This window comes from Artemia franciscana, chromosome 17, assembly GCF_032884065.1.
Source record: "Artemia franciscana chromosome 17, ASM3288406v1, whole genome shotgun sequence".
In the NCBI taxonomy this organism is placed as follows: Eukaryota; Metazoa; Arthropoda; class Branchiopoda; order Anostraca; family Artemiidae; genus Artemia; species Artemia franciscana.
Genome location: NC_088879.1, coordinates 43285293 through 43313041, shown reverse-complemented (window position 1 = coordinate 43313041; position 27749 = coordinate 43285293). Strand labels below are relative to the sequence as shown.

General features: G+C 34.9%; 1 protein-coding gene across 2 annotated transcripts in view; it reads left to right on the top strand.

Moving 5' to 3' along the window:
- LOC136038276 (laminin subunit alpha lam-3-like) overlaps positions 1-27749 on the top strand; it is a 395732-nt gene that overhangs the window by 323662 nt on the left and 44321 nt on the right. For both annotated transcript variants that reach the window (XM_065721399.1, XM_065721398.1), the window contains 8 exons: positions 2722-2900; positions 6439-6650; positions 7285-8387; positions 10672-10897; positions 12392-12882; positions 16989-17262; positions 22137-22290; positions 23935-24257. In XM_065721399.1, the coding sequence (XP_065577471.1) occupies positions 2722-2900; positions 6439-6650; positions 7285-8387; positions 10672-10897; positions 12392-12882; positions 16989-17262; positions 22137-22290; positions 23935-24257 (2962 nt within the window). The remainder of the gene's footprint in view (positions 1-2721; positions 2901-6438; positions 6651-7284; positions 8388-10671; positions 10898-12391; positions 12883-16988; positions 17263-22136; positions 22291-23934; positions 24258-27749) is intronic.

Genomic DNA, 27749 nt, shown 5'->3' with positions numbered 1-27749 from the left:
AAACTTTGCAAAAACAGCATTGACATTGAAAGCTGCTATTTCGAACTTTTTCTGGTGTGAGGACTAACACAATTTTGAAAATGTAAATATCGTAGAAACCAAAAATTGTAGGAGGAAATAAATCAATCAAACAGTCGAACTTGCTTTGCTTGAAGATATAGTTGTAAAAAAATTCCACATTCAAATTGCCCCTTGATCAAAACACTATCGAGCATCACAATTCATTTGAAGATTTCCTACTCTAAAAAAAAAACAAAACAGCTATTCAGATAAATTAAAATATGGTATAATTGGTGTTTATCACTTTCCTGCAAAGGATTTGTAAGCCTTCGCAACTGTAAAAATTGGTAAGTTTCATGCTGTGACGAACCGGAGGCACCTCAACTTCACTGTTTATCTCGGAAATAATAATACTAGCAGCGTTGACCGGTTTATAATAGCACTCGAACAATTCTTCAAGCCTTGCTACTTTTTGCGGATTGGAGAGAGCAATTTTGGTGAGGTCTTTTATGGATCGTAGAACCGTCATTAATACCGACTGTTCTACTTATACTTTTTTTAAGAGTGCATCATTTAATCCACTCTCTTTTGATTCTTTTACCTTTTCCTTGCTCGGAAAACGTTTTTACTTTTTATTATTTTCTCACTTGATAGCCTGGAGCAGCTCTGATAGAATCTTTTTTCCGTGAAGGATTTTTGGGCCTTTAAGAGCCATGTGTAATTTAACTCACCCTCTTTCGATATTTTGCTTTTTGACTGCCCGGAGAAGGTTCTTAATTTTTTCTATTCTTATCGCTTGGTATCCTGTAGTAGCTCTTAGAGCCAAGTCTTTTCTTCCATGAAGGATTTTTTGGGCTTCAAGATCCATGGGTCATTTGATACATCCTCTTTTGATTCTTTTGCCTTTCCTTTCCTGGGAAAAAGTTTTTACTTTTTATTATTTTCTCACTTGGTAGCCTTGAGCAGCTCTGATAGCATCTTTTTTCCGTGAAGGATTTTTGGGCCTTTAAGAGCCATGGGTAATTTAACTCACCCTCTTTCGATATTTTGCTTTTTGATTGCCCGGAGAAGGTTCTTAATTTGGTTATTTTTATCACTTGGTATCCTGGACTAGCTCTGAGAGCCAAGTCTTTTCTTCCATGAAGGATTTTTTGGGCTTCAAGAGCAATGAGTCATTTGATACATCCTCTTTTGATTTTTTGCCTTTTGCTTGCTTTGAGAAGTTCTTCATTTTTAATATTTCCCTCATTTGCTGTTTCTTAGCTTCTCATTTGCTGTTTCTGTTTTGCTGAGAAATATTTCTCATTTACTGCTTCTGTTTTGCTGAGAAATATTTCTCATTTGCTGTTTCTGTTTGCTCCAAGAGCCAAATCTAACATTCTTTGAAGTAAAATCAGGGCTCATGAGTTAAACACAGGCTCCCGGAACCAAACCTTTCCTTTCTTAAAGGATTTTTAAGGCTCCAAAGAGCCATAATGATCAGTAAGAGACTCGCCTGAGCTTTGATCACTATTGGTAGCAGAAATCCTGTGACGTAAGAGACTGCGAATTCATCTACCATCTATTTCACTATCCCCCTCCTCCATTAGACAATCTAATACCAAACACTACGATCGTTTTTCGCTCATTTTTTTTCTTGTGTCAATACAAGCGAAAGGCAACATCCACTGATGTTATTGTTGCAAAGGTTTTATAAACAATTCAGATTTGCTCGTACCTGGTATTCTAATGTCTGATCTTTAGGCGATGGTAAAACTGTTTTCTTTCCAAGGGAGACATGAGGGGAGGAGTGCCTCAATACAAAACTGTCTAAGAAGTCCTTTGCTCAAAGTTGCTATACATAAGGGATTTGCAGCCTTTGTCAATTATGCACATAGTATTGAGTAATATACAATTCTTAAATTGAAAAGAGATCCATTTCTTAAATTTTATTTTCCTTTCCATTTCCCTTGTTAGTTTATAATGCCTCAAGGGAGAAACCCTTGTTATAAGCATGCTTGAACCACGGCCTCCAGGGTCACCCAATGTGGCCTGGTGTGGCCTAATTCACTACAGCTATTGAAGAGTAAACGCTCCTTAAATCGAACTGTTATTAAATTGGTGCCTCATATTGATAGTGTTATCCAGAATTTATGTTTTTTCAGATGTTTTTTCAATATTATTTAAATTAATTTTCAACATAAACTTTTTTCTTTCAGTTTTGGTTTAAGTTAGTCTGGCTTCTATTTTAATTTTAGTGACTGTTATACTAAAGATTTCAAACCTATTTAAAGTAAATTTTTACGGAATAGTTATTTTCCGGGACAGACTTTAAAAAAATTCTATAAAATAAAGTACCAAACAGTCAAAACTAGATACCTCTATAGGCAAAGACTAATTTTGACATCAAAATTTTTGGCCCCCAAAAAAATAAGCCAAAAGGAAGACTGGTGGATTTTCAAACCAAAATTTTCCATAAGAAATAAAATAATCATTTTATAAATTAATAGTAGGTTTTTACCTAAACAAAACAAAATAAAACAACTAAACTGCAATTTTACTAAAAAAGACAACGAAAAAGTGTGTACAATAATTTTTTACAGTAACACAGAATTTTTTATTTCAAAATGAAAAATTTACATATTATCTTTTTCACATTTCTATTTTTCAGATTCCCACAATAGGTAACCCTGCTTCTTCTGTTAGTAAGGGTTGAGCTTATATCCCCATGTTTTTTTTCAGGATTGTAGAGATAATACAGGTGGTTCTCATTGTGAGGAGTGTGCTGTTGGGTTTTATGGAGATCCATCAATAGGCGCTTGTCGGCCTTGTTCTTGCCCTTCAAGAGAAAAGAACCATGCTATCCACTGTCCTACCAATTTCAGATCTCCCTTTGAACATGATTGTGAATGTGCCCCTGGGTGAGTCTTACTACTAGATTTACAATTTTATCAGTATGTCTTTAGAGCTTTACTCAGAAATGTATTTTGAGGTGGAAATGTGAGGTGCATTTTCTTTGATAGTACCTATTTTTGTTATTGTTTTTTAACTTTTAGGAATTCACTGTAAATATAATTCATATGCATTAATATTTTGTTAAAAAGAGCAAAATTTGACTTGAAAGTTCTGAACATCTATAAAAATTCTACATCGCCTGTCTAAAATCAAAACACATTACATGCGAAAAAAGGGTTTTCATTAGATACATCATATGTGGTTAGCAGCGATAATTATAGATTAAAAACTTATTTGTAACCAAAACAAATTACAATCAAAACACATCAAATCAAAACAAATCACATGCGAAAAAAGGGTTTTCATTAGATACATCATATGAGGTTAGCAGCCATGATTATAGATTAAAAACCTATGCGTAGTCAAAACACATTACTATCAAAACAAATCAAATCGAAACACATTACATGAGAAAAAAGTGTCTTCGTTGCATAAATCACGTGTGAGTAGCAGCCATAGTTATAGATTAAAAGCCTATGTGTGATCAATAGAGAGAGAGGAGAGAGAGAGAGAGAGAGAGAGAGAGAGAGAGAGAGAGAGAGAGAGAGAGAGAGAGAGAGAGAGAGAGAGAGAGAGAGAGAGAGAGAGAGAGATCGTTATATTTAAAAACTATCGTAGCATAGCTAAATTCAGTTTTTTTACAAAATCATACATTTTAACAAAAATCACACACTACAACTCAGCATTGAAAATTGATGCGAAGAAACGCACAAATGAGTTGGTATAATGATTAGTTCGCACTTTAGGGGGTAGAAGTTTATTTTGTAAACGAGTTTCGCTATTGGGAGGGGCTGGTTCGGGTAGTAGTGATCGGTGGCTCTTATTGACTAGGACGGATTTTCCAAATTGCTGAATAAGGTATTCAAGCCGGACTTTAAGTGGAGATAAAATTAATTTAGCGAGGGCTTGATCATATGGTATGTCGCAGTTTCGGAGTATAATCCTTGTTGCTCATTTCTGGACGCACTCTATGTCGCGTAATAGGTACGCTGTGCGGATAGCAGATGGACCCCACGCCAGGCGCGCGTACTCGAGCAACGGGCGAACATAACACATGTAGGCATGGAGATGACTTTCAGTATCACACCCAAAACGCCTCATTTTGGTAAGTGTCTGAAGGCTTGCATTAGCCTTGTGGACGGTTAAATTAATATGGGTACTGAAACTACAGTCACTAGTGAAAGTTACTCCTAAGATTTTTATTTTGTTCATAATACATATTACAATCTAAACACATTACATGCGAAAATAGGTTTTCGTTAGATACATCATATGTGGTTAGCAGCCATAATTATAGATTAAAAACCTACGTGTAATCGAAAGACATTACAATCAAAATACATCAAATCATATCAAAACACATTACATGCGAAAATAGGTTTTCGTTAGATACATCATATGTGGTTAGCAGCCATAATTATAGATTAAAAACCTACGTGTAATCAATAGATATCTCTTTTTTAGATATTAAGATTGAATCTAATCTTAGGCAACTTAGTACTATGATGAGTTGCTACTAGTAGTAGCCGTATTCGCAAACATAGTTTGCCCTGCTATTATGTATAAAGCGCGCAATTATTCAGCAATGCAATGTGTGATATTCTCACAACTCCTGTGATGTTCAACTAACAATTCATGGCAGCACGATGCCATTTGAAGGTAACACAGTGGCGCATCCTGCACTTTTACCCCACTCTGTTCAGGCTTCTTTCTTTATTCCCTCTCCTGAAGCAAGGTCATATCTGGGGGGATGTGTGTGTGTACTGGGTTAGAATCTCTCCTTTCCCCGAAATTGTCGTCTGATTCATAGAAGTGTAACAAAATCCATATAAGCCAATTTTGGTGATATAAATTTAAAAAAAAATCTGTAACCCCCCCCCCCCCCCGAATGAAAATCATAGATTTGGCTCCTTGTCCAAAAGTTCCTTTTCCTTCAAGTTTTTCCCAAAACTCCTCCCACTACATTCAAGGACGTCCTACTTTCCATTTAGCCTTAGCTGGATGGCCATTTTGGCAGATATTGGCTATAAATGGCTTTGAATATATTTACATGGCATGGAAATATTATTAAGCTTCATAATTGGCATGATTAAGCATAACCTTAGCTGTAGCTATATATTTATTTATTATATTGATATTATAAACATGTTTATATTTATATAACTATAGCTGTATAGTGGTACGAAATTAAAATATAACTATAGTTACGATCCTGAGGGTGAGATGAAGAAATAAAGTTACCCAGGGTGAGTTCCAAAAGCCAATCATAATTAATTATAGCTAATTATTTGCTAGGTTCTAAGACGGCTTCATCCTAAAATGGCCCAAAAATACAAATTAAGCCACTTTTATATTCCTAATCGGCAAAAGGTGGTAACGCTTTAATTCTTTCTGTGCTTATGATACATAGCATTTACCTTTTTTATTATCTTGAATTTTGGAATGTAAATAATAATAAACAATTAATTATTATTAATCATAGTTGTCTATCCAAAAGTGGCCATAGCGTAGAAACGTACGTGCCTCTTCTGTATGGTAGTAGGTCATCGAATTTTAGTTGAATAGCTCCGAGGGGACAGAGTTTCGAAAGGGTTTTTTAGGAGGAGAGTGAGGGGACTTGAATTTCTGTTTTATTGTTTTTCATCCTTTTTACTTTCTGATACAGCCACACTAAGATAACTGTTGTTTCTAATGGGCAACGTTTTCTACGAGATATGAGATATACATTTATTAAGAAAACAAACACTATTCGCCATTCGCCTGCCAAGAAACGCGATAAGCTTGTAAGGGCAAGCGAGGTTATCACCCTCACCTAATTAAAACCACGTTCATATTACGCTACTCAATACAAAAGAAACTCAACTGATGAAGGAAGAAATGAAAAAAAGGAAAGAGGAAAAAGACAAGAAGAAGACAGAAAAAAATTAACAGAAAAAAATTAACAGCAAATAAATCAGGGAAATGCCTTGAATAGAATGAGAACCTGGAACGGGCCTTACATCAAAATTACTCACGAGATAAAAGAAACTTCTTTACCCTTGACTTGAAAGCCGGAAGACTAAGCACATTTTTCACACCCTCGGGCAAAATATTCCAAACATGGGGACCATAATGGCGAATCACAAAAGATGCCCAAGTAGTACTCCTAAACTCATGAGTTAAGTTATCAGCTTTTCTTGTATTATGATCATGACGGTCTCTATTAAAAGTAAAAAGATTTTCAAAAGCAGGGGTGAGCTAGCGATTCAAATATTTATACGAGAAAATCGCAACTTCTAATAATCGCAAATTTAAATACCGTTTCTAAATAAAAACCCAATTAGTTTAAAGGGGGGAAGAAGAGGTGCTATGTATGCTTTCGTTTGAAAGAAGTAAATTTGTTCTTTCCTTTTTCGGTTTTAGACTGTAATAATTACATTCTTCTATAACTATACTCTTTTTTAGGTATACTGGCTCTCGATGTGAACTCTGTGCCCCAGGCTATTTCGGCGATGCCATTGAAGGCTCTTGCGAGCCCTGCAGTTGTGATCCTTTTGGTAGCATAAGCCAAGTGTGCGATCCTAGAACTGGTAATTGTCAATGTCGTCCAGGTATAACTGGCAGACATTGTACTAAATGTGCGCCAAGACATGTCATAATGGGATCTGAATGTAAATGTAAGCATATTCTGGATATTTTTCATCTGCAAATGTACAAGGGTATACGAACTTGCATCGATATTTAGCGATATTTATCGATATCGACATTTTATGTGGCACTTGATTTTTTTTTTTTTTTTTTTTTTTTTTTTTTTTTTTTTTTTTTTTTTTTTTTTGGTTGGTTGGTTGGTTGCTAAAGTTAAAAATATTCTGTGGTCTGAATCTGGACACTGCCGAGGGAGTTTTTGGGTGCAGATTTTTTTTTTTTAAGTATTGTTGGAAGCATTATTTAAAAAATAGTGCTCAGAATGATGATTGTGTGATATTGTGTGAATTTGAAACGAAACTACTGTATTCACCCAATGGTGCATAATTTAAAAAATAATACTCCGAATGATTATTGTGTGATATTTTTGAATTTGAAAAGAAAATACTTTATTCACCCGATGGTATATCATTTAAAAAATAGCGGAATGATTATTGTGAGATATTTTGAATTTAAAAGGAAACTACTGTATTCACCCGATGGTGCATTATTTAAAAAATATTGCTCCGAATGATTATTGTGTGATATTTTTGAATTTGAAACCAAATTACTGTTTTCACCCGACGGTGCTTCTCTTAATTTACACTTAATTTTGTCTATTTTAAGCTTGCAATGACGACTGCACCGGCCTGCTTCTTGACAACTTTCAAGCTCTTACCACCACTCTTCAAACACTGAATATCAGCCACGTTGTACCCTTACCATGGGGTAAGCTAGCTTCTTTTGAGACAAATAGCCTCAAAATCACCCAAGAGCTTTTGGACATGAGACTGCAACGAGATAGAAGCATTTTTCTTTTAGATGGCCCGGATTTCAGGACAGAATTAGACCTTCTAGCCCTTCGTTCAACAGGTGCTTTACATGGTACAAAAAATTTGCCCTATGAAGGGCTAGCAGCTAACAGAGCCGGCACAGACCTACTAAATACAGTGGATGAAACAAAAATGGATATTGAAAACACTGTAGCATATCTAAAAAATTATATCATCGGTGAAGCACCATCTTCAAATAACGTAGATGGGGTGTTTAACGAAGCATCACTCCATCTAGCGGAAATAAAGGGTTTTAATCAGATATGTGACTCTGTTGTAAGAAGCGAACTTGAAAAAAGTACAGGACTGCTGGATATAGTGTTGAATATGTTGATGAAAGTGCATGTAGTTGAAGAAGTATCTGGGCGGCACAACATTCTAATCAGTCGATTAGCGGATTTAGATAAATATTGCACAAATTCTATAAGTGTAGCCAGAGACGCCCAAATACTTACTGAAGCAGGTTTGACCTTGTATGACTTCATAAATTCAACAAACCTAGTTGTTAAGAGTTCGAAGTGCCAGGAAGAGTCACGAGATGCAGCTAATAAAATTCAAAAAGCTTCAAGTATATTTAATGAGGCACGTGAGCACCTTTCCAATGTTAGAAACATAAACAGTTTAGTATCTGATAAATCTAACCAAGTAAACTGGAAAATAAGGAATGAGCGAGGTGAGACCAATGCAATTAGAAGATTTGTAGATGAAGCAAAAAGGTATGCATATGACCTGGATTATAAAGCACGGGCTCTTTTTGACCAATTTAATACAACACGAAGAGTGGCTGATGAGCCTTTGAGAGCAGCTCGGGGCTACGAAAATATTGTTAAGGCAATTGCAGAGGCAAGGGACGCTGCGGTAGCTGCAAACATTGCCACCGAGGCTGTATTAACGGAGGTAAGGTTTTTAAAGTAATCTTGTCACCCTCGGTCTTATTTTTTACAATTATTGTATTTCCTGAGAACATATTTTCGCTTGTGATGGACAAATAGGTTGAATATAGGCTATATTCTAATTTGAATTGTATTTTGGGGCGGATGGGGTAGAAGGGGTGTGCTGCCAGTGCTTCAGCCTTAGGCAACCTACAGTCTATTGGTATGACTTTGTTGCAGTGGTGTATTAATAATAATTTATTTTAGCCTATTATAAGTAAAAAGAATTGTAAACAAAAACAAGAGTAATGAAAAACAAGTGGTGTATAGAAAACAAGAAGACTTTAAGAATGTATATATGTTTATGTTATATATATGTTTGTGCATTTTAATGTATACATGTTTACAATGTAAGCGAGAATACTCCCATTTAAATCTTGGTACAAACATAGTACTCCCCTCCCTTTCCCCCTATAAAGTTTCCTGGCAGTGCTTATTACTGATGGTGGATAACGGAGGTTTTTTTCTTTAGACAGTGAATTCATTCTAGCCTACATCTTATTGTTTCTTATTTGTTTGCTTATAGTCTATTTTACATTTTCGTCTTTGTTGGAAAAAATAAGTTAAAAAACATAGGTTAAAATAGGCTAAAAGATAGGTTAAAATACGTAACTCTTAAATATGTTGGATGTATCCTACGAAACTATTCAAATCAAACCCGAGGGTAGGCATTTATAATTAACCCATGTATATAATTGTCTAATATCAGTAACTTCGATCTCTAAAAACAATGGTGTAAATTCAATACAAGGGGTACATGAAGCCACCCTACCAAGTGAATATTTTTTGCAATACAGTTTATAGGTTTCTGAGGCTCACAACAGAGTATACGCAGCAGTTTATTTATTTTTTTTTCGTTCGCGTCGTCCCTATGAATCAGTTGCTAATTTTGTATAAAGAGGAAATTAGCCAAGTCTTGTGTTGAGTTAATGCATTTTGGGGTCCTGGGTCGAAACCCTTGTGTATGTTTTAGCAGATAATGAACATAATTCCCTTATATTGAGGTGCTTTTCTAAAATGCTTATTTAATGTAATTTATCTTTAATTAATGTGTCAAAAAGGTGGCCGACGTTAGCACCACTCCTTTCATTGAATTCTCAGATTCCTAGATTTCCTTACATAAGGAAGTTTTTTTTTAAGCGAAGCGAACTATTTTGCATTGTAAAATTTAAGATAATTTTAGATATTCTTAGAAAAAACCACTTCATTTAAAACTGTCGAGTAGCCTCTCGGTTATAGCCTATTAGGTAGTACTAACTTGGTTAAATTGCCAACTTTCCCAATTTTTCAGGAAAGGGGTCAATCTAAGTCATTAAATAAATCATATTACCTCTTTACAGAAAACTCAAAACTCAAAATTATCTACAGGATACCGATTCATGTTGGGATTTTGACGAAAACCTTGAATTAAATTTTGCTAAGATTGTCTTTCCTTGCATATGTTTGAAAAACAACGATGAATTTTTTAGACCGAATTGGCCAGAACGGTCGGCATTCAGATGCTTATTTAAAATAAATAAAACTTAAAAAATTCAAATAATTATTAACTATCTAAATAATTTAAATAACAATTATAAATTTAAATAATTCAAATAATAAAAACATACATCTTCAAGTTAAAATATATACAATATTTTACAAAATTCTATTAATTAATTTTATAACATAATTGTTTAAAATTATACAGTTTAAAAATAATGACAAAGCAATCCATAGTACCGAGAACAAAAACAAACGAAACAAAAACACAAACAAAACATTTCAAAAAATGAAAAAAAAAACATTTGAAACTGTGACTTGATTTTGCTATTAGGTAAAACTAGTCTATTTGACTTTTTTGTTTGGGCTACAAAATAACTAATTTATCAATTAAATAACAATACAAATAAAGCAACAATTAAATGATAATTATACTTTAACTATATCATACTTTAATATGGTGTAATGTGCTTTATTTAATATAATTATTTTTAATATTGTTATACTATTTAATTTTATAATGTAAATATTTGTAATATAGTTTATATATATATATATATATATATATATATATATATATATATATATATATATATATATATATATATATATATATATATAAATATATATATATATATTATATATATATATATATAATATGATATTTAATATCAATATTTAAATCACATTTAGAATCTTTGATATAACACGCCTTGTGGAAAAATTAAATGAGTAATTAAATAATTACTAAAATAATAAACAAATTTCAGGTAAATCCTGGCGTAGATGCAGTTTCTGTTGTTCAAAAAGCATCTGAGTCTAAATTCAAAAGTGAAGAACTAATCAAAGAAGCAAAGAACCTCCAATCCTCGTTCAGACTGAATAAGATGCAATTCAGAGGAGACCATGAAATTATGGATGAAATTCAAGATATTTTAGACAAAGGAAAACGGACGAATCAACGAGTCAATGAAGAAGTAGACCAGCTACAGATTGGTAATTTTTTTTTTTTTTTATAACTGTTATGCTGTAAAAGGGGATATTCCTATAGGGTGTCCACTAAAGTCAGGGTACATACAAATTTTGACATTTTGTTTGATATTTTTGTATATAGGAGCTTGGAACTTCTACAGTAGAGTTCTTTGGTACATTGAATATGATGGCCTGATTTTTATTAAGATTCCTTGGATTTTAGGAGATGTTTCTCCCTATTTCAAAAATCAGGCAAATTTTCTCAAGCTCGTAGCTTTTGATGAATAGCACTAAACTCGATGAATCTTATATGTTTAAAGTCAGCAAAATAAGCTGATTCTTTTGATGTATCCACTGATATTAAAATTCCATTTTTTAGAGTTTCAGAAGTTTTTAAAATTTCTAATTTATCCAGACTCTGTGGACATCCTATATAATTGTTTTTGTTATAAATTTATTATCCCTTAGTTCTTTGATTCCCAACGTGGGGTCCAGGCCCCACTGGACAGCCTAGCAATGTTTTGATGGGTCATGAGCGCTCTTTGGCTGACTATACCTTAGAGTCTTAATTTCCAAACGTATATGAACCAATGTGAATGACGTTCAAACAAATATGAACCAATGTAAATGGCATCACATTCACATATATTTAAAGTGCAAAAATATATTTTTTTGCACTGCAATAACGTCATGCATCGTATAATTTTTTTTTTTATTCAGACAATATTTTTCATTGAAGACCCTCGATATATTCGACAAAACAGTGGAAGTGGCCACTTGAATTTTTGATTTTCTTGCACAGTCTAGACATAGAGAAGAAATAAAAGAAAATAAACTAAATAAACTCAAACATAAAAGAATTGGTTTTTGTAATCGTTTTTGTTTTTCTTTGTTTTTCGTATTTGTTTTTCTTTCGTTGTGTTTTGCCACTGTAGTTTTTTGTCCTTATCTACTTTGTTTTTATTTTTGACATTTCGTAGGACTTTTACGGACCAAATGAAGGCCCTCGATATATTCGACAAGACAGTGGAAGTGGCCAATGAATTTTTGATTTTCTTGCACAGTCTAGACACAGAGAAGAAATAAAAGAAAATAAACTAAATAAACTCAAACATAAAACAATTAGTTTTTTCAATCGTTGTTGTTTTCTTTATTTTTCGTATTTGTTTTTCTTTCGCTGTGTTTTGCCACTGTAGTATTTTGTCCTTAGCTACTTTGTTTTTATTTTTGACATTTCTGGTAGGATTTTTACGGACCAAATGAAGGCCCTCGATATATTCGACAAAACAAGGGAAGTGACTACTTGAGTTTATTCTTTTTTCACAGTTTAAACACAAAAAAAGAAATGAGAAAATAAACAAAAGAAATTAAAACAAATATAAAAGCAAAGATAAAAAGATTTTTTATTATCTTCGTTTTTCTTTTGTTATGCTAGTGTGGTCTTATAACCATACTTGTTTCTACTTTCACTTTATTCCTATATTTTACTTTATGATCTTTGTATTTTGATATTTTCAGACCAAATGGGGGCCCTTGATATATTCGACAAAGCAATGGAAGTGGCCACAGATGCCTCAAATATCAAAGATAAAGTAGACAAAACCCGTGAAAAAATTTCACTTTTACGTGAAAGAATTGCTAGAATAAAAAAGGGAATAAAACCAACTCAGAGTGCAGAAGAGATTTCAAGAAACATTGACGAAGCCAGACGGAACTATGAACTACTCGAAACTCAAATGATTACTTCAAAAAGAAAAATCAAAGAGACAAAAATCATCCAAGATAAGTTTGCGCTTGATTTGGATGAATTGAAAAGAAAAATCAAAAAGGCAAAGCAAGAGGCAACTGGCGTCAAAGTATCAGTGACTAATGCATCTAAGGAGAAAAAGTGTATACGGTCGTATTTGCCCGAATTGAGCCCAGGAACGACCTCGTCTTTGTCCTTAACATACGCCATCACAGGAAAGGATAAAAACACAATGCTTGCTTATCTACCTAGTAGTAGCCAGGTAATTATTCTAATGTAGGGGAGGGGCTACAAAAATTCTAATGAGTGGGATAAAATTTTTTAAAACGTTTTTATACCTGGAACATGTTTCGAATTTTATAAAATATTCTAATTTCTGTATATTGTTTTTATTTCGAAAGTAATGGGAGAGAGTTTTACCTTTCTTAGAGCGAGAGAGAGAGGGGAGAGGGTATACAGAGAGGAGCAAGGGAGGTAAAGTGAAAATCAGACATAAATTATGATCTTAGTCAAGTGCCGTTCAAGCATCACCCTTAATGGTTACTTGGACGCATCAGTTGCCTTGATAAGAAACAGGTTGACATTTTTTCATTTTGTGAGTTAAATTTTACTGTTGCATAAAACGTTCTTTTTATTTTGTGTTATATTTTAAATTTGATAAGTTTCTAGTTTAAAATTTTATAGTTCTTAATATATTTTTTTATGTTTTCCATCTCAGTTTTCTGGCAGCAGAAATTGGTACCGGCAAAACATTTCATAAAAGTCTACTAGTTTATGTTCACGATAACTTATATGCCGAGTACTAGGCATTTTTTTTTTTTTTAACGGAAGCTAACTTAATTACAAACTTCCTTCACTTTCATCACAAAATAAATGCCACTTACAACAGCTGCCAAGGAAAGGTAACAAGACACCTGATAAAAAACGGTTGCAAACCTTTGACTATCAACCAATTATTCATTCATTTAAACAAGTAAACTTCTCCCTCGTTATACCTTTTTCACAAAACAAGCGTATATAATAAACTTCTTTAGTCTGTTTTAAATAGACCAATATGCTCAGCCCCTCAAATGCAACTTGGAATATCATTCTAAATTTTTGGAGGTAAGGAACGGGCAGTGAAGCCAACACGTGGGATATCTTGGTGTTTGGCCAAGAAATTGATCAGCACTACTATGATTGGAGGCAATCATAGAGTATCATATGATTGGAGGCATCAATAACGTGAAGGGACTCGAAAGACAGAAGGAAGTACATTCCAATATTGATATGTAAAAATGGCGTCTTGGCAAATGCGGATTTATTCTCCGTTAAACACTCGAACGCTGGAAACAATCTTTCTGAGTTTTTTGGAGTGTAGAGGGGTTACAAAATAGTACGGGGAAGGTAGCCATTTGAGGTAAGTTTTATATCCGAATCGAGTTATGTATATTTCGGATACGAAATAAATAATTGAAGAAAAAACGGGTTTAATTTTTTTTAAATAAAGCAGTGACAACAAAATAAAATAAAAACTACACTTTAACTAACAAAAAATAAAAATACTCCGAATATTTCGGCCCCACCTCCGGGAGCCTTTCTCAACGGGAAAAAAAAACAAAAAGGGAGAAAATTACAACAATTTAAGACTATTTTTAAGACATTTTAAAAATGTCACGACAACTAAACCAAACTAAAAATATAAACAATCAAATATAAAAGAAACAAGAACTCACATTTTTAAAACAAACACTCCCGCACTTGACTGTAACTTTAGAAAAAACTGCAATAATTGTTTCTATTGGCACTTTCCTCTGCCAATGTATAAAATATATTTTATACAGCGATTGTGGCAGAGGAAAGTGCCAATAGAAACAATTGTTGCAGTTTTTTCTAAAGTTACAGTCAAGTGCGGGAGTGTTTGTTTTAAAAATATCCCCATTTATACAGCGATTGTGGCAGAGGAAAGTGCCAATAGAAACAATTATTGCAGTTTTTTCTAAAGTTACAGTCAAGTGCGGGAGTGTTTGTTTTAAAAATATCCCCATTTATACAGCGATTGTGGCAGAGGAAAGTGCCAATAGAAACAATTATTGCAGTTTTTTCTAAAGTTACAGTCAAGTGCGGGAGTGTTTGTTTTAAAAATATCCCCATTTATACAGCGATTGTGGCAGAGGAAAGTGCCAATAGAAACAATTATTGCAGTTTTTTCTAAAGTTACAGTCAAGTGCGGGAGTGTTTGTTTTAAAAATATCCCCATTTATACAGCGATTGTGGCAGAGGAAAGTGCCAATAGAAACAATTATTGCAGTTTTTTCTAAAGTTACAGTCAAGTGCGGGAGTGTTTGTTTTAAAAATATCCCCATTTATACAGCGATTGTGGCAGAGGAAAGTGCCAATAGAAACAATTATTGCAGTTTTTTCTAAAGTTACAGTCAAGTGCGGGAGTGTTTGTTTTAAAAATATCCCCATTTATACAGCGATTGTGGCAGAGGAAAGTGCCAATAGAAACAATTATTGCAGTTTTTTCTAAAGTTACAGTCAAGTGCGGGAGTGTTTGTTTTAAAAATATCCCCATTTATACAGCGATTGTGGCAGAGGAAAGTGCCAATAGAAACAATTATTGCAGTTTTTTCTAAAGTTACAGTCAAGTGCGGGAGTGTTTGTTTTAAAAATATCCCCATTTATACAGCGATTGTGGCAGAGGAAAGTGCCAATAGAAACAATTATTGCAGTTTTTTCTAAAGTTACAGTCAAGTGCGGGAGTGTTTGTTTTAAAAATATCCCCATTTATACAGCGATTGTGGCAGAGGAAAGTGCCAATAGAAACAATTATTGCAGTTTTTTCTAAAGTTACAGTCAAGTGCGGGAGTGTTTGTTTTAAAAATATCCCCATTTATACAGCGATTGTGGCAGAGGAAAGTGCCAATAGAAACAATTATTGCAGTTTTTTCTAAAGTTACAGTCAAGTGCGGGAGTGTTTGTTTTAAAAATATCCCCATTTATACAGCGATTGTGGCAGAGGAAAGTGCCAATAGAAACAATTATTGCAGTTTTTTCTAAAGTTACAGTCAAGTGCGGGAGTGTTTGTTTTAAAAATATCCCCATTTATACAGCGATTGTGGCAGAGGAAAGTGCCAATAGAAACAATTATTGCAGTTTTTTCTAAAGTTACAGTCAAGTGCGGGAGTGTTTGTTTTAAAAATATCCCCATTTATACAGCGATTGTGGCAGAGGAAAGTGCCAATAGAAACAATTATTGCAGTTTTTTCTAAAGTTACAGTCAAGTGCGGGAGTGTTTGTTTTAAAAATATCCCCATTTATACAGCGATTGTGGCAGAGGAAAGTGCCAATAGAAACAATTATTGCAGTTTTTTCTAAAGTTACAGTCAAGTGCGGGAGTGTTTGTTTTAAAAATATCCCCATTTATACAGCGATTGTGGCAGAGGAAAGTGCCAATAGAAACAATTATTGCAGTTTTTTCTAAAGTTACAGTCAAGTGCGGGAGTGTTTGTTTTAAAAATGTGAGTTCTTGTTTTCTTTTATATTTGATTGTTTATATTTTTAGTTTGGTTTAGTTGTCGTGGCATTTTTAAAATGTCTTAAAAATAGTCTTAAATTGTTGTAATTTTCTCCCTTTTTGTTTTTTTTCCCCGTTGAGAAAGGCTCCCGGAGGTGGGGCCGAAATATTCGGAGTATTTTTATTTTTTGTTAGTTAAAGTGTAGTTTTTATTTTATTTTGTTGTCACTGCTTTATTTATAAAAATTAAACCCGTTTTTTCTTCAATTATTTGTTTCGTAAATGGAAAAGCAGTGTGGTCTAAGAAATTATTTATGTATATTTCGGATATTATGAAACATCATTATTTCTGTATATCTTTTGTTTTTCAGGAGGGAAAAGATTTTTTTCTTCTAGTAGAGCGAGAAAGAAAGGGGGCCAGGGAGAGGGATGAAGGAGGAAGAGGGAGAGATAGAAAATATTATGGTCTTAATAAAGTGCTATTTAAGCATTGGCCTTACTGATTACTTGGGCACATCGTTCGGTATCTTGAAATTTCAAGGGGTTTTTGTTTAAAAAAAAAGGGCAAGTTTATATTTTAAAATTTTGTTATCCCTACTTTGGTTTATTATTTATCTTAATTTTTGTGCATCAAAATGTGGAAGCGGTGAAACTTTTCTGTGCCAAAGTTTATATTCTGGATAGTCACAAGTTCAATGAACCAAAACTGAGAGTAATAAATTATGAACAATAGCGAGAAACATAATAAAAGTCAGATTTAAAGGACGTAAGGCTAAATCACTAAAAACTTAGAAACTTTCAAACGTAATTAAGTCTTTTAACATACGGTAGTGTCCAAATAGTTTGTTTTTAAGCCAATTATCTTCCAGTCGGACTTCTTACTTCTCGAAATGGTGAATCGACGTATCCGTTTCGTTTGGTCGTCTGGTGGATCAGAAGGATCAATAACTCACCCGTTGGAGCTTAAAACCTCGACTGGAGATCTATCAGATGATTCAAAATGGTATAAAATTGAAGCTGAACGAATTGGCTCTGTGGGACGATTGAGTGTCAGATCAGTTAAGGCATTTGATAATGAAGTTATACTTGGACCGGTAACTGGGTCTTCATCACCAGCCTTCACAAGATCTGATTTCCAGACAGGTTTGTTGAAGTTTAAGGACGTTGACGTTCAAGTTGACATTTAATGAAGGCTAGGCAGATGTTGCATTTGGGTAATCGGTTATTAGAAAGGGCCTAAAATTAAATATGTTTTTTAACAACTGTTTAGAGTTTTTTTTATGTGGTAAAACTTTTAAATATGTTCATTTGTAAGTCTTGGTTGTATGGTGGTGGTAAGTGGCAGTGGTAGGTGGTAAGTCTAAGTTTTTGGGTCTAGGGGGTAAGCTTAGTAGACTTAGTTGTTAGTTTTGCATTTTGATTTTGCACTAATACCGCGGAGAGTGGTATAAAAGAAAGAAAAAAAAGGGGCAAGTTTTTTAGATGGGCTATAGTTTTGTTCAGGAAATGGAAGGAGAAGTGATCCAATCCAGTGAAAGACTACCTTGGCCAATATCGCTTTATGGTAGTACTAGTCCTATTTAGAAAAATTAAATCCAAACGAAATGATTAAGGCTGTAGATGAATAATCTTTACCTTTGGTAGGGTTAAAACCTGCCCTAAAATTTGTACTAACTATAGGGGATATTGCATAAATTTTTTTTTTTTTTTTTTTGTGTTATATTTTAAATTTGATAAGTTTCTAGTTTAAAATTTTATAGTTCTTAATATATTTAATATATTCAATATGTTCAACCCTGTCACTTAAAATGCATATTAGTAAACTTGAAGTTACAAGGTACAGGAATATCGTTTGTTTTCACAGACGATTTTGCGCAGAAGTTTTAGTTCATTTTATTTTCATTTTAATTTAGGAATGTAGCTTTTCAAATCCAACATGATGATCTTTTTCAAATGAGCCAAAAGTTTTAATTAGGAATTTATAATGTCTTTTATCTGGAGTAAGAAACAAGTTAATTTTCCCCCTTTTCAAAAACAAGAAATCGAGATCAAGTGCAAGGCACCATTTTGATGAGTCTCAGTCACTTAATTCAATTAGCTAGCTTCCAAAAAAGAATTTTAAGAAAATGGTTTTCTTAAAAGCCAATGGTTTTCATTCCAAGGCCACGTTGAACCAGTTAAAATCTATTCGATAATCTATCGACTGATAGAGATTACAGATGACAGAGATAGACTAATAACTAATAACTACTAATAACTCTCACTGCAGCACCAAGCCGCCTGAGGCCAACACAGCTACGCACGCTCCTCCTCCAACCTAATCTATTTAAAGCCTCCCTCTTTACACCCTCCCAGGAAGTTCCCATTTCCTTTAAATCCTTATTTATGACATCCTCCCAACCCAGACAAGGACGACCTGCTTTCCGTGTAGCCCCAGACGGTTGGCCAAAAAGGACAATCTTCGGTAATCTGTCATCCTTCATCCGTAGAACGTGGTCTAGCCATCTCAACCTTTCTTTCATTATAGCCCCAGAAAGCGGGATTGAACCACACTTTTCGTACAACCTACTGTTTGAAATACGGTCAGTCAGCCGGGTACCCAGAACAATCCGTAGGCAATTTCTCTGGAAAACATCTAGTAAATTTTCATCTGCTTTTCGGAGTGTCCATGCTTCAGAGCCATATTTGACCACTGTCATCACTGTAGCTTCCAATATTCTAATCTTGGTTTGTAGGCTTATCTTTCTATTCTTCCAAACTTTTTTTAACTGTGAAAAAACACCCTGAGCTTTAGCTATTCTACTTTTAACATCTTCACTGCTCCCACCATCTTTACTAATAATACTACCAAGGTAACTGAAGCTCCCAACCTGATCAATCTTTTCGTTACCTAAGGTCACCTGTTCATCTTCACTTATTCCTAACCTTAGTGACTTAGTCTTCTTAACATTAATTTTCAAGCCTATTTTAGCACCCTGAACTCGTAAAACCTCTAAAAATTCATTCATTTTGCTCACACTTTCATCTAATATGCTTAAATCATCAGCATAATCTAAGTCCAGGAGCGTTCTTCCTCCCCATTTGATTCCATGGTCTCCAATTGCCTTTCCTGTGCTCCTTAAGACGAAGTCCATCAAAATGATCCATATAAAGGGGGATAGAACACAACCCTGCTTAACTCCTGATTTAATACAAAACCAGTTGCTAACCTCATTTCCTACCTTAACCGCAGCAGTATTATTCTCGTACATAGCGCAAATCACTTTAATGTATTTTTCTGGTATACCATATAACGATAAGACCTTTGTTAACGCTGTTCTATCAACAGAATCGAAAGCTTGCTCATAATCGATAAAACTAAGGACCAAAGGTGTTTGACAACGAAGGGACTTCTCAATTATTAACCTAAGAGTGAAAACATGGTCGACACATCCTCTACCTTTTCTAAAACCGCATTGTTCTTCCCTTAAAACTTTGTCTACCGCATGTCTCAGTCTAAAAAGTATCATATTACTCAGTAATTTGCTACCTACAGAGACCAGACTAATGCCTCGATAATTCCGACATTCACTCTTGTCACCTTTCTTATACAGTGGTTTAATTAAGGTTTTCCTAAAATCATTGGGTACTTCCCCTTTTTCAAAAATCATGTTCATAATCTTCAGTAGCTTATTCCTAACCTCAGAGCCACCATATTTAAGGAACTCATTAATCATACTATCAGCACCTGGGGCCTTATTATTTTTTAATCCTTCTAGTACTGTCACTAATTCTTCCTCACTAAACAAATCTTCCATCACATCCAAGGTATCACAAACTTTTTCATTTTCATCTATATCTTTTCCTGCAACTGTATCTCGGTTTAGCACATTTTCAAAATGTTCCACCCATCTTTCTTTAACTTTTTCCTTATCACTAATTGTGACCCCATTTCTATCTTTAACTGGGACTAGTCCGGATCGGCTACTCCCTTTCAATTTATTAACATGCCAGTATAATATTTTACTATTATGCCGTCTAGCCGCATCTTCCAGATCCTCAGCAATTTTATCCATCGCCTCCATTTCACATCTCCTTAGTTCATATTTTAATGCTTTCTCCACTTTCTTTACATTCCTTTTGTTTTCATACGACCTATCGCTCAGATAATTCTTATACAAACCCCTTCTACTCTCTATTAAACCTAAAGCTTTTTCACTAATATTCCTAGTTGCTGTCTTAGCACTCTTCCCTAGGACACCATCAGCAACTTCACAAATTGTTTTTCTGAAATTATTCCATCCATCTTCCACATTGTCAAATTTTAAACTCTCAAGTTTAGTACTCAACTGTTCCTGGAATTTTTTTCTCAAATTTTCATCCTTAAGTCTACCAACATCATAACTTTCCGGGAGGGAGTTACTCTTCCGAAATTTCAGCTTTAAATTAACCTTAGACACTACTAGATGGTGATCTTTACTTTTAACATCAATAACGGCACTCCTATACACCCTAGTATCTTGTATTGATCCTGCTAGTCTTCTGTTTACAATAACATAATCAATAAGGTTTGCTGTCTTACCATCACGTGAATACCATGTCAACTTATGGGCCATTTTGTGACCAAACACCGTATTGGTTATAACTAGGTTGTTATACCTACAAAATTGCAAAAGCCTATAGCCATTACTGTTTTCTTTTCCTACACCAAAATTACCTAGGCTAGGATACCATCTATCCCTATTTCTACCAACCTGGGCATTAAAATCTCCTAGCAAAAACACCATATTTCTACCTGGTACCCTGTCTATTTGCTCCTGTAACTGTAAGTAAAATTCATCTGAGTCACTAGTATCTCCATCAGTTGGTTCAATGGGGGCATATACTACTATAACTGATACCCTAAACTTTTTAGTCATAAAATGAGCAATTAGTATTCTATTATTAATACCTTCCCAGCCTAAACAAGACTTAGCAGCTTCCTTATTCATCATGAGCCCTACTCCCTGTCTATGTACCCCATCCTTCCTTCCTGAGTAAACAAATTCTATGTCACCTAATTTCATGCTTCCTACCCCTGGGATATGAGTTTCTGAAACTCCTAATAAATCCAGTTCAAACCGTCTGAATTCGTCAGTCAAAATGTCGATGCGATAGTCATTTTTTAACGTCGTAACATTCCAAGTTCCAATTTTCATGTTCTTTAAATCTTTGAAATTATTTTGGCCTCAAGAAAAGCAGTGATCCCGGATACCAGTGCAGGATGGGGACCAACATATCTTCTCAAGTCTACACCGAAGCGCTTAAGCCGGCTTAGAACCGGACAGCAAGAAGTCCCTGGAACCTCCAGTAAGTTGGAGGCTTTGTGCAATCCTGGGCCCATCTTGGTCACAACATGGTTTTCAGCACTTGGCGATGCTCTTCTATCAACAAGAGTCGAAATCCTGCACAGACAGTCCCAAGCCTATTACCTCCGACTCATTATATATTCATGCCTACAAATATTATGCTACTACGGGGAGTAATCTAGTCTTCAAAAGTAATCTAGTCTTCAAAAACGGGGAATCTAGTCTTCAAGGGTCTAAAAAGAAGCAATTTGAATATTCACCCTCTTTCATATTTTTAGAATCAAGGCCACCAAAAATTGATCTAAGTTCTTCTCAAAGGCGTGTGTAGAGCCATAGTGGCCCAAGCATACGAAACAGAAGTGAACGAAATATTGGCCCCCATACCATACCAAAGTATGGGCTAAATCTTACTCAAGAATCATGTATTCAGTGTGTATGTAGTCAGTAGTCATGTAGTCAGTAGAATGTAGTCATAAGATTCAAAAGATTGGTTGTCAAACACTTAGTGGCACTAAGTTCAGACCCATTGGGAGTATTCAAGAATGGTGCCAAGGTGGGAGTTGAATACCTCAGAAAGTATCCTTTACTAGAAATATGCCTTGTCCTTGTAGGCCGCCCCTCCCTTTGTCAATTAAGCTTATCAAGAAAATTGATATTATTGTCATTTCTAAAGTTCATCTTTTTAAATAGGTGATCGTCTCTGGATTGGTGGAATTCCAGAGGAATATAATATTTCTTCAGCACGTGGAATTCCAGGATGCTTGTATCAGCTATCTTTGAACAACCAACCTGTTGGTCTGTGGAATTTCTACACTTCTAAAAACTGTGGACCATGCATCGAAGGGTAATTTTTTGTTCTTTTCTTCTCTATTCTTGCTTAGAAAATTCTTCAGACCAAAACTTAGTTCTTGCAGAAGCCGGTAAATTTCAAAACTATAAAACACCGTTGCTTTGTGACTTCTACTGGGCATGGATTGAAAGTAGAATCATCCAGACTCTTCATAGGAAATTTACCTATGACTACCTATCTAAAAATATATTGGACATGAATGAACATATTAATAAATTCGTACCTCTCTTCGAAAAATTTCTGGTGTCTCCTCCCCTCATTTCACACAACAATTTTCTATGGGTGCTTGTGGAAGAAAGAGAAGAGCTCACAAAATACAGGACTAGAAGGAAAGGAGAAAAAGAATTCTAACGCGTCTCAACAAACAAGTTTTCTCGGAAACCGGACGTTTGATAAAAGGTCTATAAGCCTATAGTCCGAAAACATATTTTGCCTTGTCAAAAAATAATGTTTGGTTTTCTTGGAGCTGAGAAGATAAAAGAGGAATGTGCTTTCGGTTTTGTGGAGATGGTTAAGCATAGTCAATGATTAATTGTTCAATTGTTTGGTAATTATTTTTTTTTCTTAGAGTTGAGAAGATAAGAGATGAATCTGATTTCCATTCTGATGCAAACGGTTATGTTTGGTCTAGTCATAGTAAATATCCGTGGTTTATAAGATTTTTTATTGGGTAGCTTTTCAAAATTATGAGGTATTTAAGGCAATATGAACCAAAAAGATAAATACTTATGCTGATTAGTAAAATTTGACCATGCCTTTCGTCTGTACAACAGAAACATTAAAAAACTGTAGATTTTCGAAGAAAAAATAGCTTCAAAGGAATGATTTGCGCACTTTTCTTATGTTTTAGATTAAGCGCCCTCTACTACCAAAACTGCATAACTGCATATCTGAATTCCCAACTTTTCTAAATTTTTTAAGGTTTTCATAAATGCGTAAGTTTTCACTTAACCGGTTGAAACAGTCAGGTTTCATTTTCGTTGTCCTCAGTATTTAAGTTTGCTTTTTTTTTTGGACCTGCTTTGCTTTTTCTTCTGTCTTTCTTGAGCTGAATCTCATTTCCATCTTAGTGGAAATGGTTATGTCTGGTTAAAAAACCTCAGTTTCGTCAGTGTTGGTAAGATGAACCGTGAAGATAACTACTTAAGCTGACTATTTAAGTTTGATAATGCTTTTTGTTTGAAAAACGGAAACATTAAAAATCTGTTGAATTTGAAAGAGAATACACCAAAATAAATATATGGTCTTTAAGGGTTTTGGTGTCATATGGTTTTAGTTTTTTTTTCTGATTTTTCAAACACGTTTCTTCTTTTTAAATTGGGCGCTTGCTACTACCAAAAACTTCGTAAATGCATATTCTCTTCTGTTAACATAGAATCGTTGTTTTTTCTTTATTTTTTGAGGGTTTTTAGCAGTGTTTTTTCCATTTAATCGGTTAAAACAGTCAGATTTCATGTCAGATTTCATTTTCACTGTCCTTGGTATTTGACTTAGCTTTTTTTATTTTTTGGAGCTTAGTCTGCTTTCCATATTGCTGGAAATGGCTACGTTTGGTCTTGGGTGCCTTTTTTTCAGATTTCATTTTCATGGTCCTCGGTACTAATTTGCTAATGATTTTTTTTTTTTTTTGTTCTTTAGAGCTGAAGAGGTAAAAGACGAATCTGCTTTCCATTTTGGTGGAAATGGATATGCAGAAGTGCCACAAGTGCCACATTACGATCCTCGTCAATATTCAGTAACTCTATCAGTTCGGTCATTTGATACCAGTAGCATTCTCTTCTTAGCCTATAGTAACGCCACCGATCAATACCTAATGGTAGACTTAAAGGATGGTACCGTGAGGTTAAACGTTTATTTTGGAATGAAGCATGCGCTGACTCTGGAAACGACGGGAAAGTATAACTCAGGAAAATGGGTAAAAATTGAGGCAACTCGGGTGCGATATAGAGGAGTAGAAAAGGGTAAGTTATTTATCGATTACTTTCCGTTGTATTGAATCAGTGAAATCTGGTTGCCTGTAGTACAATTGTGTTACTGCTAAGTAGAGGCCTAAGAACTGGAGTTGACCCACGAGAATTAAAACTACTTAGCGCCATCTAATATCCCTACTTAAATCATAGAAATTTATTTACTTTATGCATTTTACTAAAAGCTATATTCGCTGATAAGGTTACCGTTACGCATTTTTATATTTGTATTATTCAACTGTATGTATGTCTTCAATTTTAACTTCCTGTTGCATTTGCAGTTTTTAAATCAAAATTTTGAGTGAAATATATTATTGTTTTAATTTAAATGAAAATTCTAATAAATTAACATGCAATTTGATTTGAATTTCTAACGTTCCGGTACAAAGCGCCGCACTGTCAGTGGCACTTAGATGGCCAATTCACGAAAATGTAGGGGTAGGGACAAGGTTTTTCCTTCAACATTTGTTTAACGAAGGTACAAAAAAAGGTGAAGGCATTTTGTTATTCAGTGAAAATGCCGAAAAGAGAATTTCCAAATCTAGGTGGGAGGCGCTTGCCCCTCCTTCCTGCTCACTCCCCCCAATTGGCACTGCTAGTCACTTAGAGTTTGGATTCAGATAAGTATTCTTTCTTATCAATTTTTCATGCTCCTTGTTGTGTACCCTGTCAATCCCTACTGAGCTTTCTTCCTTTTATTGATCAGTCTACGATCCAGAATGTAAAAACAAAACACACTGGGTTTTAATTTTTGACTTAATATTATTTAGTTGTTTGTTGACAAAGTTAGGAAGGGCTCGGGGTTTACTACTCCCGCTCAAAATCTTCAGACTCCCACCAAAACTTATGATATTTTTCATATAACTTGCTTATTTTCACGGTTTTTATAAAGTTAAGGCTTTATAAAGTTTATTGGTTTATAGGTAAGATTCATGGTTCATGGTTTTTATAAAGCATTTTTCTGATGAGGGGAATAAAAAGAGTATATTTACGGGCCACTATTTTTAAATTTCTCAGGGGGACATTTTGTCTCCGTGGAAAATAGTTACACAATTACACTGTTTTGAAAATAGCGTCGAAGACCACACTGCCTTTCCATAACAAACAAATTCAAAGCAGAAACAATAGGGAAATCTTTTCAAGACAGTAGAAATCAGTTCTGTGAATATTTCGGCCCTATGTCCAAGGGCTGTCTTCAGCACAATACGAGAACAAGAGAGAAAATATGTATATATTAATAAACTTACATTAAATTGTAAGAATTAAAACTAAATAATGTTTTCTAAAAACTTTTTTAAAAACAACCCTAGCATCCTTACTTGAACGAAGTTCAGCCAGGACTGAAGTTCCTACTTCCTGGTTGAATTTCATTGAAGTAAGGATGAAGTTGAAGTTTAGTTATTTGAAATGAAATGAAGTAACCTTAGAAAAATAAGCCGGGGTAGAAGGAGAAAAAAATTTAATTAAGGAAAGGAGTAAAAGGTAAAGAATTGGAGTGGATTTATAAATATTAAAAAAAGTAAAGGGTGAGTCTTGCTGATAGTAAGTAATTGCAAAAATAAAGATTAAGAACCCTTTATACGATTTGTCGTTTCCCATTTTAACAATGATTGCCGTGCTGGTGCGCTGGATTTAGGATCCTTTGTCCGAGAGAGTGAGGGTTCGAATCCTAGTGTGTCCCATTATTTGGTTTGGGACGGGGGTTGGTGGCGTGACTCTGTAAGCTCAGCCAGAGTTGACCTAGCAATAAATGGGTACCTGGAGAAATCTGGGAAAGGTAAACAGGAAGGGTGTGCGAAAGCACAGGATGGCTGATCCTCATCCCCCCATTGCACTTCCTGGCTGAAGGGCCTTGAGACGGAGATCAGTACAGCCGGTCTAGACCTTAAGGGTCTAGTGCCGCATCCTTCACCTTTTTTTTTTATTTCTTGGCTCTTTATTATTTTGTTATACCATTTCTATTTTGTTGCAGTCCTGACTTTTACCCTGCCATTGTGCATTTAATGTGATTATACTTCGTGCTAACTTTGCGAATAAAACACATTCTGTGTTATTCTATTGTATTCTATGTTATTTTATATTTATTTTCTTGAATTCTGTTCTACTTTACTACTTTTTATTATTTTCCTTTGAATTGTGGTGCTACTTCCCGCAAATGATGAGGAAGCATTTCTATTACCGGAATTTTTATCTATTCTATATTACACTGTTCTGTTCTATACTCTACTATATATATTCTATTCTATTCCATATTCTTCTATTATACATATTTGTATGTTCTGTTCCACGTTGTTATTGTTTTTTACCTTATATGCAGCAAGGCTCGCATAGTCTTGTCTATTATATAATACACTTCAAGTCCATAATAAACATATGACCTATTCTAAATCATTTTTATAATCTATATATTCTTATTTTTATTCTATCCTTTCGTTTTACCTTTTTATTTGCAGTACTGATTGATATTAAATGTCCAAGAGGTAATTGAATTCCATGAGCGCTTCGCCCCCCCCCCCACTACAATGCCTTGAGCTTCGTTGATGGTGATTGCTAATCGAGCAATCCCTGTGTCCCCGCCGTCATTTATATATCCCCCTGTGCCCCCCGGCGTCCCCGTTGTTATTGTTTCCCCGTGCCCCGGTCGTCATTTGTGTCATGGTGTCCCAGTCTGTAATTTCTCTTTGAGTGTCGCGGTCGTTATTTATATTCCCTGTGTCCTGGTGTCCCGGTCATCATTTTTGTCCCGGTCGTCATTTGTGTTCCCGTGTCCCGGTCTGTAATTTCTCTTTGAGTGTCCTGGTCGTCATTTATATTCTCTGTGTCCCGGTCGTCATTTGTGTCCCGGTGCTTTATTGATGGTGATTGCTAATCGAACATTCCTTGCGTCCTGGTCGCTTTCTCTTTGAGTGTCCCGGTCGTCATTTATATTCCCTATGTCCCGGTGTCCCGGTCGTCATTTGTCTCCCGATGTCCCGGTCTGTAATTTCGTCAGTCGACAAACATGACGTCAGTCGACACACAAACATGACGTCCGTAGACAGACACACAGACAAACAACTTATTTTTATAAATTTCCCTTTGAGTGTCCTGGTCGTCATTTATATTCCCTCTGTCCCGGTCGTCATTTGTGTCCTGGTGTCCCGGTCTGTAATGTCATCTTATAATGACGTCATATACAAACCCTTATATGCTTATAATGACGCCATATGCAAATTATATTTCCTGTGTCCCGGTCGTTAATTGTGTCCCGGTGTCCCAGTCTTTAATTTATCTTTGAGTGTCCTGGTTGTCATTTATATTCCCGGTATCCCAATCGTCATTTGTTTCTTGGTGTTCCGGTCTGTAATTTCATCAGTCGACAAACATGACGTCAGTCGACAAACAATTTCATGACGGAATAATACTCAATCCTTATAATGACGTCAGTCGACAAACATGACATCAGTCGACACACAAACATGACGTCAGTAGACAGACACACAGACA